The following is a 19,834-nucleotide window of genomic DNA, read 5'->3' as shown; positions in this document are numbered from 1 at the left end:
AAATTGGAAACCATCATTCTCAGTAAACTATTGCAAGAACAAAAAACCAAACACCGCATATTCTCACTCATAGGTGGGAATTGAACAATGAGATCACATGGACGCAGGAAGGGGAATATCACACTCTGGGGACTGTGGTGGGGTGGGGGGAGGGGGGAGGGGTACCAATGGGAGATATACCTAATGCTAGATGACGAGTTAGTGGGTGCAGCGCACCAGCATGGCACATGTATACATATGTAACTAACCTGCACAATGTGCACATGTACCCTAAAACTTAAAGTATAATAAAAAAAAAAAAATTGCTTGTCCTGAAGACTACCTGGTCTGCTAGCCACATAAGTATGGTAGCTTACTTACAATTAGTGTTTCATAGTGTGTGATCATTCCATCTTTTAAATGTTAACCTATCATTGTTGTTATGTTTTAAATACATTTCTTTTAGATATCTTGTAGTTTCTTCTGTTATTTAGTCTGCCTCTACCTTTAAATTGGCGTTTTTAAAAATCATATTTAATATAACTTTTGATATGTGTGGCTGTAAATACACCTTCTAGCTATTTGTTTTCTATTTGTTGTATCTGTACTTTGTTTCTTTTTCTGTTTTCTTTTGGATTAAGTAACTTTTAGTTTTCCATATTATATACTACCAAAGAGGCAGTCAGATTTTATAAGGTGTAACACCAAGCTCCCTGTTAAATTGCAACGGGAGGCAGGTTTGCGGTTTGATCCAATGGTAGACACCACAGAGAATGGCATTGACTGTGGCATGGTATGATATGAAAAGATGAAATAGGTCAGTCAATTCCGTGTTCTATCGTGGGAATCTGAGTGAGAAAATACCGAGGGAATTTTTCATTGAAAAGTAGGTGCTGAAGCTGAAATGTCATAATATAGACATAGAGACCAAGAAAGCTGTGCTATATCACTCGCATGCCAACATTACAAGTGATTTGAAACTGAACATGCTGAGATATTTGTGATAGAAAGAGAAGAAAAAGTGATATGAGAAGGATAAAGGACATGTACTATAAAAGGCAGACAGCTATTCCTGGGTAGCTAGACTATGCTTCCCTTTAAATGCTTCTTAGTTCCAATTCCAGTCTATGTGTATGCAAACAATGAATACAGTTTTCTTAAAGTAACCTGAATGACTCTTTGTTCCTCAAACTAAATTAGCCTGATTGCATACTGACATTTAGAATATTGTATAATGTGGCTGCACTTATTTAGTGCTTGGTAATATCACTGAAAAAGCAAAATAAAGGGAAATCTTGTTTCTTACATATTTGAACTAGTACAGAAAAAATATTAACAAGAAAAATGGTTTTACACATATATTTTATTATACTTAGTTAATATATAACCATAGAATTGTTTAACTATTATAAATGTTAATATATTTCATTGTATTTTAAAAAGTGATATCATGCAGGTTTTTTCTGACACAAATGTGTTGAAATAATTGCAACTGTCTTGTTTATCAGCCTGTATAATTTTCTTTCATGTTCATTTTTTTTAATATAACTGGCATGTGTTTAAATGGATGACTGATTATGTAGCTATGAATCAAAATAATTTGTTTTCTTTGAATCACTTGGATATAAAAAGCAATTAAATAATTTGCTTCATCTGCTAACTGCCTTGAATAAATTTGATCATTGAAGCTCAATTTTACTTTAAGATTGGTCATCACATTAATTCATTTGCTTTCCAGATCGTTTCAATTCTTCTTGTTCAAACATTTAAATACCTTAAAACAACAGCAACATTAGCAACATCTCTACCTTCTCAGGGGATTTAGTGGAGTATTCCTCCCTTGAGTATTTCATTTAAACTCATTAATCTAGAAACTGGCATGTTTTTATGCACACATTATGTGAAATGGAGTTTTATGAGAAGCTTGAGATTAATTATTTTCTTTTTCCTTTTTTAACCTCCATTATGAGCGTATTCTTTAGACTACCACTGATTCTGATTTTTTTACTCTATAACAAGGATTGCTCATCCATACTCATCTCATACTCTTTGCAGAATTTGAAGGTAAAAACTGTGAAATTGATGTGAAAGAGTGCCTCTTCCTTTCCTGCCAGGATTATGGTGACTGTGAAGATATGGTCAACAATTTCAGGTACAGAAAACTTAAAAAGTATCTAGATACATGTTTATGTGTCTAGATGTATACAGGTATAGAATTTTAATTGGTGAATTAAGCACCAATTATAATTATTAAAAACTTGCCATGCTACAATTAGTTGAAGCATTGATTTTATACATCTATACTAATGGAGTTACTAAATTTTTTGTTTAAAAGGTGTATTTGCAGACCTGGGTTTTCTGGATCTCTGTGTGAAATTGAAATTAATGAATGTTCCTCTGAACCTTGCAAAAATAATGGAACATGTGTGGATCTGACAAACAGGTGAGAAGCTACTTTTTATTAAATTAATTATTTGATATGTGTAATTCAACATGTAATAAAGTGAGCACACATGTGCTCATTATGTAACTAAGGCAGCTGATCACCACTGATACATTTGTGCTTGTACCAGCACATCCTCATTTGTCCCATCCAATCACTTATGTCAAAAATCTCAAATTTTTATTTACTAATCTTGCTGTTAGTTTATAGTGCTATTTGTATGTGTGCCTGAACAAAATGCTGTTTAGTTTCCATGTTAATATAAGCAAAACAATATTGTGTAGAGTCTCCCGAAATTGTTGTTGAACATAATATTTTGTAATTCCTGTTGATGCATGTATCTGTTGCTCATTTTTAACTTTTATACAATATTTAATAGTAAATATATACCAACATTTATCATTCTACTGGTTATAGATATTTGGACTATTTGCTTCTTTTGTCTTACCTACAATGATATTAAAGTTTTCAAATATTTCTCTAAATACACAAGTACTAGTATGTCTGAGGTTACATACATAGAAGTAGAATTGTTGAACCATTGGGTAAACATGGTCACATTTGCTAAATCACATTTATATTTTTCTCATTTCTTTTGAAAAATATAATTTTTGTATTCTTAGCAGGGAATAAATGTTTTTATTGGCATTTTCAGAATGTTCCATTTTAGGCTGTGTGTAAAGTTATATCTTATTGTAGTCTCCCTGCATTCTTATAATAATATGAAGTTTAACAATTTTATGTACATTTTGAGATGATTAATTTTGCCTTTTTAGAAATGCCTAATTATGGCATCTGCATATATATATATATATATATATATACATATATATATATATACATATATATATATATACATATATATATATATATATATATATACATATATTTACTCAACTACATAGGTATTTCTCCTAATGCTATCCCTCCCCTTGCCCCCCAACCCCTGACAGGCCCCAGTATGTGATGTTCCCCTCCCTGTGTCCATGTGTTCTCATTGGGCAACTCCCACTTATAAGTGAGAACATGCAGTGTTTGGTTTTCTGTTCTTGTGTTAGTTTGCGAAGAATGATGGTTTCCAGCTTCATCCATGTCCCTGCAAAGAACAGGAACTCATTCTTTTTTATAGCTGCATAGTATTTCATGGTGTATATGTGTCACATTTTTTTTTTCCAGTATAACACTGATGGGCATTTTGGTTGGTTCCAAGTCTTAGCTATTATTAATAGTGCTGCAATAAACATACGTGTGCATGTGTCTTTATAGTAGAATGATTTATAATCCTTTGGGTATATGCCCAGTAATTATATTACTGGCTCAAATGGTATTTCTAGTTCTAGATCCTTGAGGAATCACCACACTGTCTTTCACAATGGTTGAACTAACATACACTCCCACCAACGGTGTAAAAGCATTCCTATTTCTCCACATTTTCTCCTCATCTCTCTAGCATCTGTTGTTTCCTGACTTTTTAATGATCGCCATTCTAACTGGCATGAGATGGCATCTCATTGTGGTTTTGATTTGTATTTCTCTAATGACCAGTGATGATGAGCTTTTTTTCATATATTTGTTGCCTGCATAAATGTCTTCTTTTGAAAAGTGTCTGTTCATATCCTTCGCCCACTTTTTGATGGGATTGTTTGTTTTTTTCTTGTAAATTTGTTTAAGTTCCTTGTAGATTCTGTATATTAGCCGTTTCTCAGATGGATATATTGCAAAATTTTCTCCCATTCTGCAGGTTGCCTGTTCACTCTGATGATAGTTTCTTTTGCTGTGCAGAAGCCCTTTTGTTTAATTCGATCCCATTTGCCAATTTTGGCTTTTGTTGCCATTGCTTTTGGTGTTTTAGTCATGAAGTCTTTGCCCATGCCTATGTCCTGAATGATATTGCCTAGGTTTTCTTCTAGAGTTTTTATGACTTTAGATCTTACATTTTAATCTTTAATCCATCTTGAGTTACTTTTTGTATAATGTGTAAGCAAGGGGTCCATTTTCAGAGTTCTGAATATGGCTAGCCAGTTTTCCCAACACCATTTATTAAATAGGGAATCTTTTCCCCATTGCTTGTTTTTGTCAGCTTTGTCAAAGATCAGATGGTTGTAGATGTGTGACGTTATTTCTGAGGCTTCTGTTCTGTTCCATTGGTCTATATATCTGTTTTGGTACCAGCACCATGCTGTTTTGGTTACTGTATCCTTATAGTATAGTTTGAAGTCAGGTAGCACGGTGCCTCCAGCTTTGATCCTTTGCTTAGGATTGTCTTGGGTATATGGGCTCTTTTTTGGTTCCATACGAAATTTAAAGTAGTTTTTTTTTTCTAATAATGTGAAGAGATTCAATGGTAGCTTGATGGGAATAGCATTGAATCTGTAAATTACTTTGGGCAGTGTGGCCATTTTCACAATATTGATTCTTCCTATCCATGAGCATGGAATGTTTTTTCATTTTTTTGTGTCCTTTCTTATTTCCTTGAGCAGAGATTTGTAGTTCCCCTTGAAGAGGTTCATCAGTCTCTTGTAAGTTGTATTCCTAGGTATTTTATTCTCTTTTTAGCAATTATGAATGAGAGTTTACTCATGATTTGGTTCTCTGTCTATTAATGTTTGTCTATTAATGTCTATTATAATAGGAATGCTTGTGACTTTTGCACATGGATTTAGTATCCTGAGATTTTGCTGAAGTTGCTCATCAGCTTAAGGAGTTTTTGGGCTGAGACGATGGGGTTTTCTAAATATACAATCATGTCATTTGCAAACAGAGATAACCTGACTTTCTCTCTTCCTATTTGAATACCCTTTATTTCTTTCTCTTGCCTGATTTTGTTATTTACCCAGTAGTCATTCAGGAGGAGGTTATTCAGTTTCCATGTAGTTGTGTCGTTTTGAGTGAGTTTCTTAATCCTGAGTTCTAGTTTGTTGCACTGTGGTCTGAGAGACTGTTTGTTATGATTTCCATTCTTTTGCATTTGCTGAGGAGTGTTTTACTTTCAATTATGTGGTTGATTTTAGAATAAATGCTATGTGGTGCTAAGAAGAATGTATATTCTGTTGATTTGGGGTCGAGAGTTCTGTAGATGTCTATTAGGTCCACTTGGTCCAGAGTTGCGTTCAAGTCCTGAATGTCCTTGTTAATTTTCTGTCTCATTGATCTGTCTAATATTGACAGTGGGGTGTTAAAGTCTCTCACTATTATTGTGTTGGAGTCTAAGTCTCTTTGTAGATCTCTAAGTACTTGCTTTATGAATCTGGGTGCTCCTGTATTGTATGCATATATATTTGGGATAGTTAGCTCTTCTTGTTGCCTTGATCCCTTTACCATTATATAATGCCCTTCTTTGTCTTTTTGATTTTTGTTGGTTAATGTCTGTTTTGTCAGAGACTAGGATTGCAACACCTGATTTCTCTTTTTTTTTTTTTTTTTTTGCTTTCCATTTGTTGGTAAATATTCTTCCATCCCTTTATTTTGAGCTTATATGTGTCTTTGCATATGAGATGCATCTCGTGAATACAGCACACTGATGGTTCTTGACTCTTTATACAATTTGCCAGTCTGTGCCTTTTAACTGGGGCATTTAGCCCATTTACATTCAAAGTTAATTTTGTTATGTGTTTAATTTGATCCTGTCATTATGATGCTAGCTGGTTATTTTGCCCATTAGTTGATGCAGTTTCTTCATAGTGTCAATGGTCTTTACATTTTGGCTTGTTTTTGCAGAGGCTGTTACCCGTTTTTCCTTTCATGTTTAGTGCCTCCTTCAGGAGCTGTTGTAAGGCAGGCTTGGTGGTGACAAAATCCCCCAGCATTTTCTTGGCTGTAATGGATTTTATTTCTCCTTCATTTGTGAATCTTAGTTTGGCTGGATATGAAATTCTGGGTTGAAAATTCTTTTCTTTAAGAATGTTAAATATTGGTCCGCACTCTCTTCTGGCTTGTGGGTTTTCTGCAGAAAGATCCGCTGTTAGTCTGATGGGCTTCCCTTTGTAGATAACCCGAACTTTCTCTCTGGCTGCCCTTAACATTTTTTCCTTCATTTCAACCTTGGTGAACCTGACGATTATGTGCCTTGGGGTTGCTTTTCTTGAGGAGTATCTTTGTGGTGTTCTCTGTATTTCCTGAATTTGAATGTTGGCCTGTCTTGCTAGGTGGGGAAGTTCTCCTAGATGATATCCTGAAGTGTGTTTTCCAATTTGGTTCCATTCTCCCTGTCACTTTCAGGTACGCCAATCAAATGTAGGTTTAGTCTTTTCACATAGTCCCATATTTCTTGGAGACTTTGTTTGTTCCTTTTCATTCTTTTTTCTCTAATCTTGTCTTCTTGCTTTATTTCACTAAGTTGATCTTCAATCTCTGATATCCTTTCTTCCACTTAATCTATTCAGCTATTGATACTTGTGTGTGCTTCACAAAGTTCTTGTGCTGTGGTTTTCAGCTCCATCAGGTCATTTATGTTCTTCTCTAAACTGGTTATTCTAGTTAGCAATTCCTCTAACATTTTATCAAGGTTCTTAGCTTCCTTGCATTGGGTTAGAACATGCTTTTTTCGCTCAGAGGAGTTTGTTATTACCCACCTTCTAAAGCCTACTTTTGTCAGTTTGTCAAACTCATTCTCCATCCAGTTTTGTTCCCTTGCTGGTGAGAAATTTCCATCCTTTGGAGAAGAACAGGCATTCTGGTTTTTAAAATTTTCAGCCTTTTTGCACTGATTTTTCCTCATCTTTGTGGATTTGTCTACTTTTGGTCTTTGCTGTTGGTAACCTTCAGAGGGAGTTTTCACGTGTTCGTCTTTTCTGTTGATGTTGATGCTATTGCTTTCTGTCTGTTAGATGTCCTTCTAACAGTCAGGCCCTCTTCTGCAGGTCTGCTGGAGTTTGCTGGAGGTCCACTCCGGACCCTGTTTGCCTGGGTATCACCAGTGGAGGCTGCAGAAAGGCAAATATTGTTGCCTGCTCCTTCCTCTGGAACTTCATCCCAGAGGAGCACCTGCCAGAGGCCAACCAGAGCTCTCCTGTATGAGGTGTCTGTCGACCACTGCTGGGAGTTGTCTCCCAGTCAGGAGATATGGGAGCCCTGGACCCACTTGAGGCAGTCTGTCCCTTAGCAGAGCTTGAGCACTGTACTGGGTGATCCACTGCTCTCTTCAGAGCTGGCAAGCAGGAACGTTTGTTTAAGTCTGCTAAGGCTGTGCCAACAGCCGCCCCTTCCCTCAGGTGCTCTGTCCCAGGGAGATGGGAGTTTTATCTATAAGCCCCTGAGTGGGGCTGCTGCCTTTCTTTCAGAGATGCCCTGCCCAGAGAGGAGGTATCTAGAGAGGCAGTCTGGCTACGGTGGCTTTGAGGCGCTGTGGTGGGCGCCCCCCCAGTCTGAACTTCCTGGCGGCTTTGTTCACACTGTGAGGGGAAAACTCCCTACTCAAACCTCAATAATGGCAGACGCCCCTCCCTCAACTAAGCTCCAGCATCCCAGGTGGACTTCAGACTGTTGTGGTGGCAGTGAGAATTTCAAGCCAGTGGATCTTAGGTTGCTGGGCTCTGTGGGGGTGGGATCTGCTGAGCAAGACCACTTGGCTCCCTGGCTTCAGCCCCCTTTCCATGGGAGTGAAGGGTTCTGTGTTGCTGGTGTTTCAGGTGCCACTGGGATACGAAAAAAAAAAAAAAAAAAAACAACTCCTGCAGCTAGCTCAATGTCTGCCCAAATGGCCACCCAGTTTTTTGCTTGAAACCCAATGCCCTTGTGGTGTAGTCACCTGAGGGAACCTCCTGGTCTGTGGGTTTCAATGACCATGAGAAAAACGTAGTATCTGTGCCAGATAGCACCGTCCCTCACAGCAAGGTCCCTCTGGGCTTCCCTTGGTTAGGGGAGGGAGGCCCCTGACCCCTTGCACTTCCCAGGTGAGGCAGTGCCCCAACCTGCATCTGCTTGCCCTCCGTGGGCTGTACCCACTGTCTAACCAGTACCAGGGAGATGAACTGGGTACCTCAGTTGGAAATGCAGAAATCACCTGCCTTCTGCGTTCGTCTCTCCGGGAGCTGCAGACCTGAGCTATTCCTATTCTGCCATCTTGCTGAGTCAGCATCTGCTCTTTAATGTTTTTTCTTCTTGTGGCTTTGTAAGAATCCTTATATATGATTTTTAAAATATCTTTGTTAGTTGTGTTTATTGAATATAAGTTCTGATTGAAAGAGACACTTCACCTTTATAAGTTATATGTACTAAAACTTAATTTTAATATATTTGAATTAATTTATTATTTAGTATATGGTTTGCAAGTTTCATCTTATTTAACTTTTCTTTACACTAGGATGAAAGGGTTTTTTCCCTATATTTCCTTTTAAAATAATTAAGATTATGTTCTTTATATGTAGATGCATCAGGTATATTGTATGTATGAGTATGGGTGTAAAGTATTCTTATCTCAATCTTTACACACTTAAAAAATAAACTCAGATTCTTATTTTTTTATATAAATAAGCCATGTCTGCTACATATTAAGTTCATCTTTCACTCACTGATCTGTAGTGCCTTCTTGGTTGCAGATCACGTTTCCACATATGGATATGTCTATTTCTCTATTGCTGTTCTGTTGCTTTAGTTCAGTTACTCATCCATGTGCTAGAGTCATAAATCTTAATTACTTCCCTTTGAAATATCTCAATACTAGTAGGGCTATTTAATCTCCGGCAACTTTAGATATTTTGGCAATTTCTTCTGTTAAAATCAACTTGTATTCTATATAAATATACATTCAAACAAGCAATTTTGATTGGCATTTCATTGAATGGGTAGGCCAATTTAAGAAAAATTGATATCTATTTATTTAGGTCTTTCAAAATATCTTTAAAAAGGCATTCTGACAAATTCAAGTGGAGCTGCACTAATTAGAACACAAAATAATTAATTTTCTATGTCATAGCTGGACTCAGGTACCAGGAGCTCTGTTTATCTATCTTCATAGAGATCCAACCTTTAGAATTGGTGAAATTTGCATCAGATCCTGTTTAATTTTCCAACAATATTCTATCATTCATCTTATTTTCTGTGCCCTATCTAGCTTTTGCATTGTCCAATCTGGTGAGGTAAGTAGGGATGTTTGGAATCACCACCCCTGCAACTTTCAGTCCTTTCAAGGGGACACCAATCACTACAAGTACCATAGGAATAGAGAATTGCTGTCAGTTTAAAATCTCCATTGGTCTAAAGGGGCATGACAAGATCTTCCAATTGGATTTTCCTCCATAATAGCTCTTACTCCAATGTAAAAATTGTGCTATTACTAAATATATCAACTACACTGTATATTCAAGAATTGTGGGTAAAAAAAAAAACAAAATCAAAGGGAAGATGTATTTGTGGCCTCACCTGAACTGACCTCAATAATCTTATATTTCTACTGGTGGATCAGTAGCATTGCAGAAATAAGTATACTTTCAGAACCAGTATTCAGCAACTCCTAAAATGTCTGAATATCATTCTTTCACCACAGAACAGTCATACTGGTAAATAGCCTCAGATACCTCTGAGGAAGTCTTCAAAAAGATACATAAAATACCTGTGACTCTATTAAAGATTCCTCTTAAGGAGGCAAACCCTGACCTTCGAGTGACTGAGTCTGTGACATAACTTAGGTTTTGGAATTGTGAAAGAGGCAGAGAATCCCTACAAAGCCAAACTGAATTATATCTCTGTCCTCCAGAACTATACATTTCATTCTATATACATGAGGCAGCACTGTAAGTAGACTGATTATATATTTCATTTCTAAAACCTCGTCATCAGTTAGCCTCTGCCATAGATATCTGTGAATCAGTCCACTGATGTCCACTCTGTTTCTCTGATTTATATGCTTATTTGCTCATTTTGCATCTAATTGTCAAGCATATCCAATAGTCTATGCATTCTTAGATCTATTGTAATTAATATCACGAAACCCAATTCCATGGCAACATCCAGCACTGTCAGCAAGGATATATGAACAAGGTGATGCCTTTCCAATATCTTTATATTGGTAAACATTAGAAAACAAAACAAATGCAATGCAACTTAATCATAAGCATCTATACATTACTTACTGTGAATAAATTATATAAAAGTATATCACTTAAATATTTATTAAAATGTATGATTGACTGAAAAAATAAGTCTCAGAATAATGTGATATGTAACTCATATTTACTGAAGTATTAAAACATATTTTGAAAAATACATAGCATCTTAAGAGTAGTAATTTTCTCCTGGTAGAGAGGAATGGAGGATAATTAATTGAATGCATGCATAGGAGTTTCATACATATATATGTGTATGAAATGTGTGTACATATTTGTGTAAATATGTGTACATATATGTGTATGAAATGTGTGTACATATATATGTGTGTGCATACATATTTATGACAGATCTCATATATATATATATATGACAGATCAAATATGTTTTGTGTGTTTTCCTTAAAAATATTTCAGCAACATGAAACTACTAAGATGAGTTAAATATGGGTGATGGGCATACAGGTGTTGATTATTCTATTCTTAGAAAATTACCTGGTGTAAATTATTATAATAAAAGCCATTTTCAATGAATTAAGATCTTTCAAAGATTAAAAATCAATTAGCAGCTGAAAATGAAGTAGTCACATTTGATTGTCTTATCTCTTCTTAAAGTAATTTTTATTTTTTTGAAAAACTTAATCTATTGATAAAGTACTCACTAAAAATATTTCAAGTAATCTGCCAACTCATTTAAAACCAATAATTTTATAGTTACTTCAAAGTAAATTAAACTGTAGACACATAAACAAAAAACCTATTAAAAACAGTAGTTACTACATATATGCCTCATGGTTAGATTCATGTTTTTAATCTATTCTATTCTCTCTTGTGGTTATTGAAACTGTGGCCTGCAACAATTAAGACTTACCTCTAGTAACATGATTTAAAGATGAGTTTGCTGAGATATAATGGCACATGAATGACAGCCCCAATTAATATACAAATCCACTGCAAAAGTGAACACTGGAATTTACATTTTTCTGACACTTGATAGCATATGTTATCCAATGCAACTAATGTCTTTTCAAGTCATTGCTACTAGTTCATTTAGGTCACTCACAATAGTATCTGTCTACTGAAAATTTACAACTAAATAGAATTTGCAAGAACAATTACAGTAACAGTGGCTAGTCCATTTAAAGAAAAAATAGAAGAAAATGTTCCAAGTGCCTGGCTGATGTGATTATCATAGCGAGATCATTACCAACAAGCATATTGTGACCATTCAGTTTGTGATGTTCACGGGTTTAGCAATTCTTCACTGTCACAAATTTAAAAGTGATTGGTTAATATGCGTTTAACCAAAAGACAAAAATCTGTTTACTCTTCTGTAATTGTTTGCCTAGAAACAGTCATCAATCCAAATGATGTTTATTCTACTCGAGAATTTATGATAACATCACTGTTTCAAATCAGATTCACACACACATGCAATTATAATAAAAACATATAAAGACATGTTGTGAGTATGATAAATAATGTAGACATATATTTATATATAACATAATAAAGACATGTTGCAAATATAAAATAGATTATTCATATTCTAAGTAAAAATTGTCATTAATTGTAAAGAAGTGTGGTTCACGAATGCAGTTATAATATCACAAGAAAAAAGTAGAAATGCTCTAAAATACATTATAAATTCTTTCAAAATTTGAATTGCTTTAACATAGGCTAAAAAGTCCTTATCAGAAAGTTTCACCAGTGGTTTCATTTTCTTATTTTGAATGTAAGCTTTTAAAAAATATCTACTGAAACAAGTATGATTTAACCTTATTGCAAACACATTTTAAAATCAAAACTCTCATTAAAACATTCTGTGTTATGTTTGGATTTTGTAATACTATTCAATCTATTTAATAATTATATTTTAAAATAACTTTAGAAGCATACAAATAATACATCTACTTATTAATTCCTCTCTTATCTGGAATACAAGAAAAAGTATATAAGAATAATGTAAATGAAATGTAATCATGGCTAATTTGGGGGCTATAAATTCATGTGATTATCTTGTATTTTTCCATCTTTTTATAGTTTGGAGATATCATTTTATGCAAATTATAGTTACTCTTCCTTATCTCTATTTTAATATGTTGAATTTTCTTCAGAAGTCACTGTTAAAATGCATCTTAGTGATTGAAACAGTATCTTGAACACCTATTTGAAAAATTTTAGGGCAATGTCAAATTAAAAATATGAATTATTTCAATACTTTGACAATATATTTAAGTTTAGTTCTAAAACTTTTGAAGTAAAAGCTTTTTATTTAAATGAGAAATTTTTATTTCATCAAAAATACATATTTCATGGTCTTAATTGTTCTCTCAAGATAGAAGATATTATTATATGTGTATATTTTAAAAGCTATGAAAATTGAGTTTTATCAAAGGAAGGTATACTTTAGGGACCTTTAATATAAAATGCAGTACTTACTGTACATTTGACTGGATCACTTAGGACATTCATAAAAATCAGGTTTACATTTAATTTTTCTCTAGCCTTATTAGAGGTGGTTAGCATAAAGGGACCCTCAGCAGGTAATAGCGAAAGGAAAATTACACCAAAGCTGAAAGAATTGCACACTATAGCCAGAGGCCAGGAGGGGAAAAATTTGATGAGGATCTTTTCAGACATACCCTAGGCACTTTTATTTTTTTTAACGTTTTGAAGGGCCAACGTTAAGTGAAAAGTAAAAACGTCCCAAGTGCTCAGCATTGTGCTTGCCCTTCCTATTAGAGACAGGGAGCAGGAAGAGAGCAGGGCAGGGCAGGTGGAGGGAGGAAAGGAGGAAGAGAAAATAAAAACATTTAAATTTTTCTGGGAAAGCAGAGACAAGGATTAAAGGTAGATGCTCTTTTGTAGAGTGAAATGTTATTTTTGCACAAATTTGCCCTCATATTGTTTAGTGTGGTGGAAAGTAAGAAATATAAGTTGAATATTTTCTGTAAACTGTTTCACCAGGGCTGCTATTAATGTCGATGATTTTTTTTTTTAATCTCTACGAAATTTTAGATGCCATTCAGAAAATGTCCAAATGGACTCTAGAATCCCAGGACCTTTTTGCATCATTATTAACAAAGCAGGGACCCCCAACATTCCAGTTGAACAGGCATCTGTGGTTTAACAGATTCTTGAAATTTAATAATGTTTGGAATTTATGTAAAAGTAAAGCATATTTTTGCAATGTTGAAAAGTTCAGATTTCAGGAGTAGTGTAGAAAGTAAGAAAAAATAATGGTCTTGATTGAAAGCAAAAAGGAAAGAGAGGTTATTGAAGTAGAAGCAAAGCATTCTTAGAAGAAAGGATCATTATGATTCATATTATTAAAAATAATTCTTCACATAGTTGTCTGTATGCTAAAAACTTTAGAAAAATAAACTTCCATAAGTCTTGAGATAATACATGTATGTTTATTTACTGTGTGATATCACTTTCAAAATCAGAAGCGTAAGGTACATATTTGAGATTCATAAAATAAGTTACATGATAAATGTTAAAGAGCAAACAAAAAAGCAGAACTTTTTGAGAAGTTCATTTTAAATTAGAGTAAATACATTTGAAGGATGGACATGGAAGCAAAAAAATGAATATAACATATCGGGGAACCTGCCCTGATATTCACGTAGGTTCTTTTCTATTTTCCTTAAGCATCAGCTGGCTTGAGAAATAAAGGGACAGAGTACAAAAGAGGGAAATTTTAAAGCTGGGCATCCAGGGGAGACATCACATGTCGGTAGGTTCCGTGATGCCTCACAAGCCGCAAAAACCAGCAAGTTTTTATTAGGGATTTTCAAAGGGGAGGGAGTGTGCGAATAGGTGTGGGTTACAGACATCAAGTACTTTACAAGGTAATAGAATATCACAAGGCAAATGGAGGCAGGGCGAGATCACAGGACCAGGGCGAAATTAAAATTGCTAATGAAGTTTTGGGCACCATTGTCATTGATAACATCTTATCAGGAGACAGGGTTTTGAGAGCAACTGGTCTGACCAAAATTTATCAGGCAGGAATTTCCTCTTCCTAATAAGCCTGGGAGCGCTATGGGAGACTGGGGTCTATTTTATCCCTGCAGTCTCAACCATAAGAGATGGGCACACCTTGCGGGGGGGGGGGCATTTATAGGCCTATACCTCCAGGCGCATATTCTCTTTCCCAGGGATGTTCCTTGCTGACAAAAAGAATTCAGTGATATTTCTCCCAGTTGCTTTTGAAAGAAGAGAAATATGGCTCTGTTCCATCCAGCTCACCAGTGGTCAGAGTTTAAGGTTATCTCTCTTATTCCCTGAACAGTTGCTGTTATCCTGTTCTTTTTTTAAGGTGCCCAGATTTCATATTGTTTAAACACACATGCTCTACAATTTGTGCAGTTAATGCAATTATCACAAGGTCCTGAGGCGACATACATCTTCCTCAGCTGACAGGATTAAAAGATTAAAGTAAAGACTGGCATAGGAAATCACAAGGGTATTGACTGGGGAAGTGATAAGTGTCCATGAAATCTTCACAATTTATGTTTAGAGACTGCAGTAAAGACAGGCATAAGAAATTATAGAAGTATTAATTTGGGGAACTAATAATCGTCCATGAAATCTTCACAATCCACGTTCTTCTGCCATGGCTTCAGTCGGTCCCTCCATTTGGGGTCCCTGACTTCCCGCAACAATAACATTTAGTAAAAACTAACAAAGGTTTCAAAAGGCAAAATTCAGAAAGAAATCATAATTGAAAAAACAAGAATTCTGGGTAGGTGTCAAAATCTGAATCTTTTCATGTATCTTCAAGACAACTATATAGACAAAAAAAAATTAATACTCAGCAAAACCCACATCTTCATCATGACAAAAAGACATTTCACAAAAATTTCCCATTAACTTATGGAACAAGTAAGTAAGTATATTTAAGATAATTAAAATCACAGAAAACAAAATTTGGGGAGCAAAAGACAAGGGATGTTATGATTTTCTGATTTTCAAAATGAGAGAGAGAGAAAATTCTATAAATTAAATAGTAAACTACTATTTTAAAAAAATTGAAACAATTGGTGGTGATTATCATAAATCACTGAAAAAGCAAGATATCCCCAAATAATTTTCTAGTATTCAATATTTCAAAATACAAAGTAGATTTTGAAGCTTCTAAAAATATAATAGAACTGTCAGAAGTACATGAAAGAAATACATAAATTGAAATGAAAGTCATTGTTTTATAGTAATATAACATTTTAAAATTTGTCAATATGAAACAAATCATTTCTTGAGATACCTTTCACTGCTATTTCTGAGAATTCTGTGTCCAATTTCTCTCTATTCTGTGATTCCTTGGAATCATCATTAATTCAGTGAGAACACAAAGTAGCAAAGACAGTATTATTAACAAACATATCTTGATTTTAGTAAGACATTTAGCAGATTCATTACATTACTTCTCACTAGATGGGGAGATATTCGCAAAATGAATAAGATGGAGAAAAACAGTTTGACTATTTGAACAAAAATTCAAGAAGTTAGTATTTGGATTAGTGTTACTCCAAAAAGGTGATTATAGTCAATTCCCTAGTCACATGAAGAGCTCTTGGGAAATACTCTACTCTTTTACCCAGTATCCCATTGCACATGACATTTTAATGCCTTCTGTCCAACTGATACAAAGATTCCTTACTCTTTCTTTTTCTATTAATTTTATTTTTAATTTACACATAATTGATATATTTATGTGTTGTTTTGTTGTGTTGTTTTGATACATGAATACATTGTATCATTATACTACATAATATATTGTATTACAGCACATTTGTTGATTCGTTTGTAATGAACAAATCAGGATAATTAGCATAGAGATCACCTCAAACATTCATCATTTCTTTGTGGTGCAAACATTCAAAATTTTCTCCTCTAGCTCTTTTGAATATACAATACCTTACTGTTTACTACAGTCACCGTACTGTGCAATAGAACACCAAATTTATTCTTCCTTTCTAATTGTAATTTTGCACCCATCAATCAACCTTTCCTATCCCCTCTCCCCTACTGTCTGGCTTACTTTACTTAAGAGATGAATGAATAAAAAATATGTAGTATACATAAACAATGAAATACTCTTCAGCCATGAAAAAGAATGAAGTCCTGTTATTTGTAACAACATACATGATCCTGGAGGACATTATTGTAAATGAAATATGCCAGGCACAGAAAGAAAAATACTGCATGTTTTCATTCATATTCAGAATTTTAAAACACTGATCCTGCTCTTTCTTTATTAATACTGAATAAGACCTTTTCTGTCACCTCTTGTCTAGCAGTTACCCATGCTTTAACAGGACGTGTCTCAATTGACATGTATTTACTGTAATTTTTACATATCTGTATTCCTGTCCTGTTCCTGAGACTTTCAAAAGCAAGCTCTAGTTTAATTTACACTTGAATATGGGTACATGACTAATGTCTGGCACTCAATTAATTAATGTAGGTTGAAGAAGTAAAAGGAGGAGCATGGGGAATGTTAGACTTCTGTGGTTATAAAATGATGAGTGAAGTTAATTAGGAAGAGTTTCCTAAAAAATCTAAATAGAAATCTAGCTCAAAAACATTTTATGGAAAGTTGCTAAAGCTTCTTTATCTAGACTTCTAAAAGGAAAAACTATGAAGAGATATTTTTGCTAAGTATACAGTTTCGATCAGTTTAATATCTCCTTTGGAAATTATTTCTTTTTTTTTTGGTTTGTTTTTTTATTATTATTATACTTTAAGTTTTAGGGTACATGTGCATAACGTGCAGATTTGTTACATATGTATACATGTGCCATGTTGGTGTGCTGCACCCATCAACTCGTCATTTAACATTAGGTATATCTCCTAATGCTATCCCTCCCCCCTCCCCCTACCCCACAACAGTCCCCGGTGTGTGATGTTCCCCTTCCTGTGTCCATGTGTTCTCGTTGTTCAGTTCCCACCTATGAGTGAGAACATGTGGTGTTTGGTTTTTTGTCCTTGTGATAGTTTGCTGAGAATGATGGTTTCCAGCTTCATCCATGTCCCTACAAAGGACGTGACCTCATCTATATTTTGATACTAGTATTTATCAGGTTACAGTAATTATTTACCCAACACATTGTTTTTCAAAATTTCACACATAAAGAACATTTGAGCAGAACAAAATTTTGCAAGGGGAATTGCTATATTTTTTCAAAGAAAAAAATGAAATACATATATTATTTATTTCAATTAAGTTGAATGTCTTGAATTTAAAATATAAATATGAATCATATATAATAAATTATTATCATTGTTACATGGCTATTTCTCATTTCTCTACTTTTCTCCAGATTTTTTTGTAATTGTGAACCTGAGTACCATGGGCCCTTCTGTGAACTTGATGTAAATAAATGTAAAATCTCACCTTGTCTAGATGAAGAAAATTGTGTCTACAGGACTGATGGATACAACTGCCTCTGTGCCCCTGGTTATACAGGTAAATCCATACCTGTCCCATGTGCAGCAACATATTTCTGTCTGCAAGCAAATAGAAACCTCATATTTATACTCCAAAACCTGAAATAACCTGCCAGATGCAAACAGGGCAAAAATGTTAAGAGATAATTTGTCTCTTATAAAAGAAATTAATAAGAAGTAAAATTATGTGTTTTATCTTCAATTTATTAAATCCTAAGATTAGATTTTAAGTTATCTTACATTTTTGTCTTTTACAGTAAATTTATCTTTAGTAAGTTTGCATGGCTATAATATAGGAAAAAGTATTTCTGGATGGATAATCTAACAGAAATAACATTATTATATCTGTTACAAAACTGTCATTTCTAGAATATGCTTAGCATTAAAAATATTTACATAAAAAAGACAGCCATTGTGAATTTAAACATAAAGCAAAAGAAGATTGGCATTAGCTGTCAGTATCAATTATTTCACAACATAAATTTTATCCAAACATAAAGGCAAAAGTCATCAGGGAGCTTATAGAAGGTAGAGGCATTAGCCCTCTAAATTTCTGGTGAGAACTTGCATTTACAAAATACAAAAAGCTATATTGTTTTAGTTTTGGCATACTAGTATTAATGATATGGGACTAACAATAATATAGTTTTTGTGTTGTTTTGTTTCATATTTATTTTTTCACACAATTCCCACAGAGATTACAATAATGTATTTACATCTCAAATCTCAGTTTATTAACATCTGATTCGTGCAGCACTAAAATCATATGGATTTCTATCCTGAGGGATGAGTAGTTAAATACATCTAATATTAGGTTCTCTGCCAGCGGGGATAAAATAATACTAGACACATGGAAATTATATTGGCAAGCAAAAATGGAAAGGAACTAGAAGTATTTCCAGAGAATAAGTAATCAAAAGGTGAGAGAAAGTTACGTGACCTTAAAAAGAAATATGAAGGTGTCTTTCCTGAGAAATCTTGATGGCTTCAGAGGTAATCTTGGTAACAAATCTCATATACACAAAAACTATCAGATTAAGTTAATATTTCCCCAAAAGTATCATTTTCTGCAAAGTTCATTACATATAATATACAAGGAACATTAAATTCAAATATAAAACAGTTTACTTTCGAAGTTTCACATTGCCCATTATCTTCAAAATTATTGAGCTATCAATGTAGAACCATATATATCCACTCAGCAATGCCATTCACCTTGTTGTTGTTACTGCTGCTAGAAGTATTAAAATAAGAAACAACACACTGAGCTCAACATGACTAAGAAACACATTTTGTAAAATTATTTGTTATAACACCTTGCTCTGATATTTTCAATGTATCAACATTTGAAAGATTAACATATTCTTTATTTTTCTTTTGATAACATCTCTAATTTCATTTCAAAATATGGTATTTAGCATTGTTTTAAAATGATATTATCTAAGATGTTACCAGTGGCACATGATTTAAGATGTTTTAATATATGTTTGCATATTGGTACAGCTACAAGTAAAAGAAAACTCAATTAATTGTTATCCTTAATAGATAGGGTTCATTTTTTCTTATATAATAAGAATTCTGTAGGTAGACAGCTAATGGTTGTTGGTTCAGTGACTTGACAGTACCAGGATGGGGTAATGGTTTTCTTAGTTTTTAATTCATGATTATAGGTTCATGCATTCAGAATTGCTGCTGCAATGACTTAAGTCATTATTTCTACACTTGAGTCAAGGGCAAAGAGTGGTGCTAACTGTATTGAGTCTTTCTGTAAGGAGAACCTTCTTAGAATAACAATCAAAACCTGCTAATATGTCACTGAGCAAAACTGCTCACATGTCCATTTTCAGGTTCACTGGAAGATAAGAAATTAAAAGTGTACCACTTTCAGAATTTACAGTTGAATATAGAAAAA

At 34.1% G+C, this 19,834-nt stretch overlaps 1 protein-coding gene across 1 annotated transcript in view; it reads left to right on the top strand.

The window, feature by feature from the left end:
- The window catches only part of LOC117978173 (protein eyes shut homolog), a 441,914-nt gene that overhangs the window by 341,500 nt on the left and 80,580 nt on the right, over nt 1–19,834 (top strand). The window contains exons 6-8 of the mRNA XM_063605341.1: nt 2,035–2,131; nt 2,315–2,422; nt 17,796–17,941. Of these exons, the coding sequence (XP_063461411.1) occupies nt 2,035–2,131; nt 2,315–2,422; nt 17,796–17,941 (351 nt within the window). The remainder of the gene's footprint in view (nt 1–2,034; nt 2,132–2,314; nt 2,423–17,795; nt 17,942–19,834) is intronic.

This window comes from Pan paniscus, chromosome 5 (genome assembly GCF_029289425.2).
Source record: "Pan paniscus chromosome 5, NHGRI_mPanPan1-v2.0_pri, whole genome shotgun sequence".
NCBI lineage: Eukaryota > Metazoa > Chordata > Mammalia > Primates > Hominidae > Pan > Pan paniscus.
This window is presented reverse-complemented; position numbering and strand designations above follow the sequence as displayed.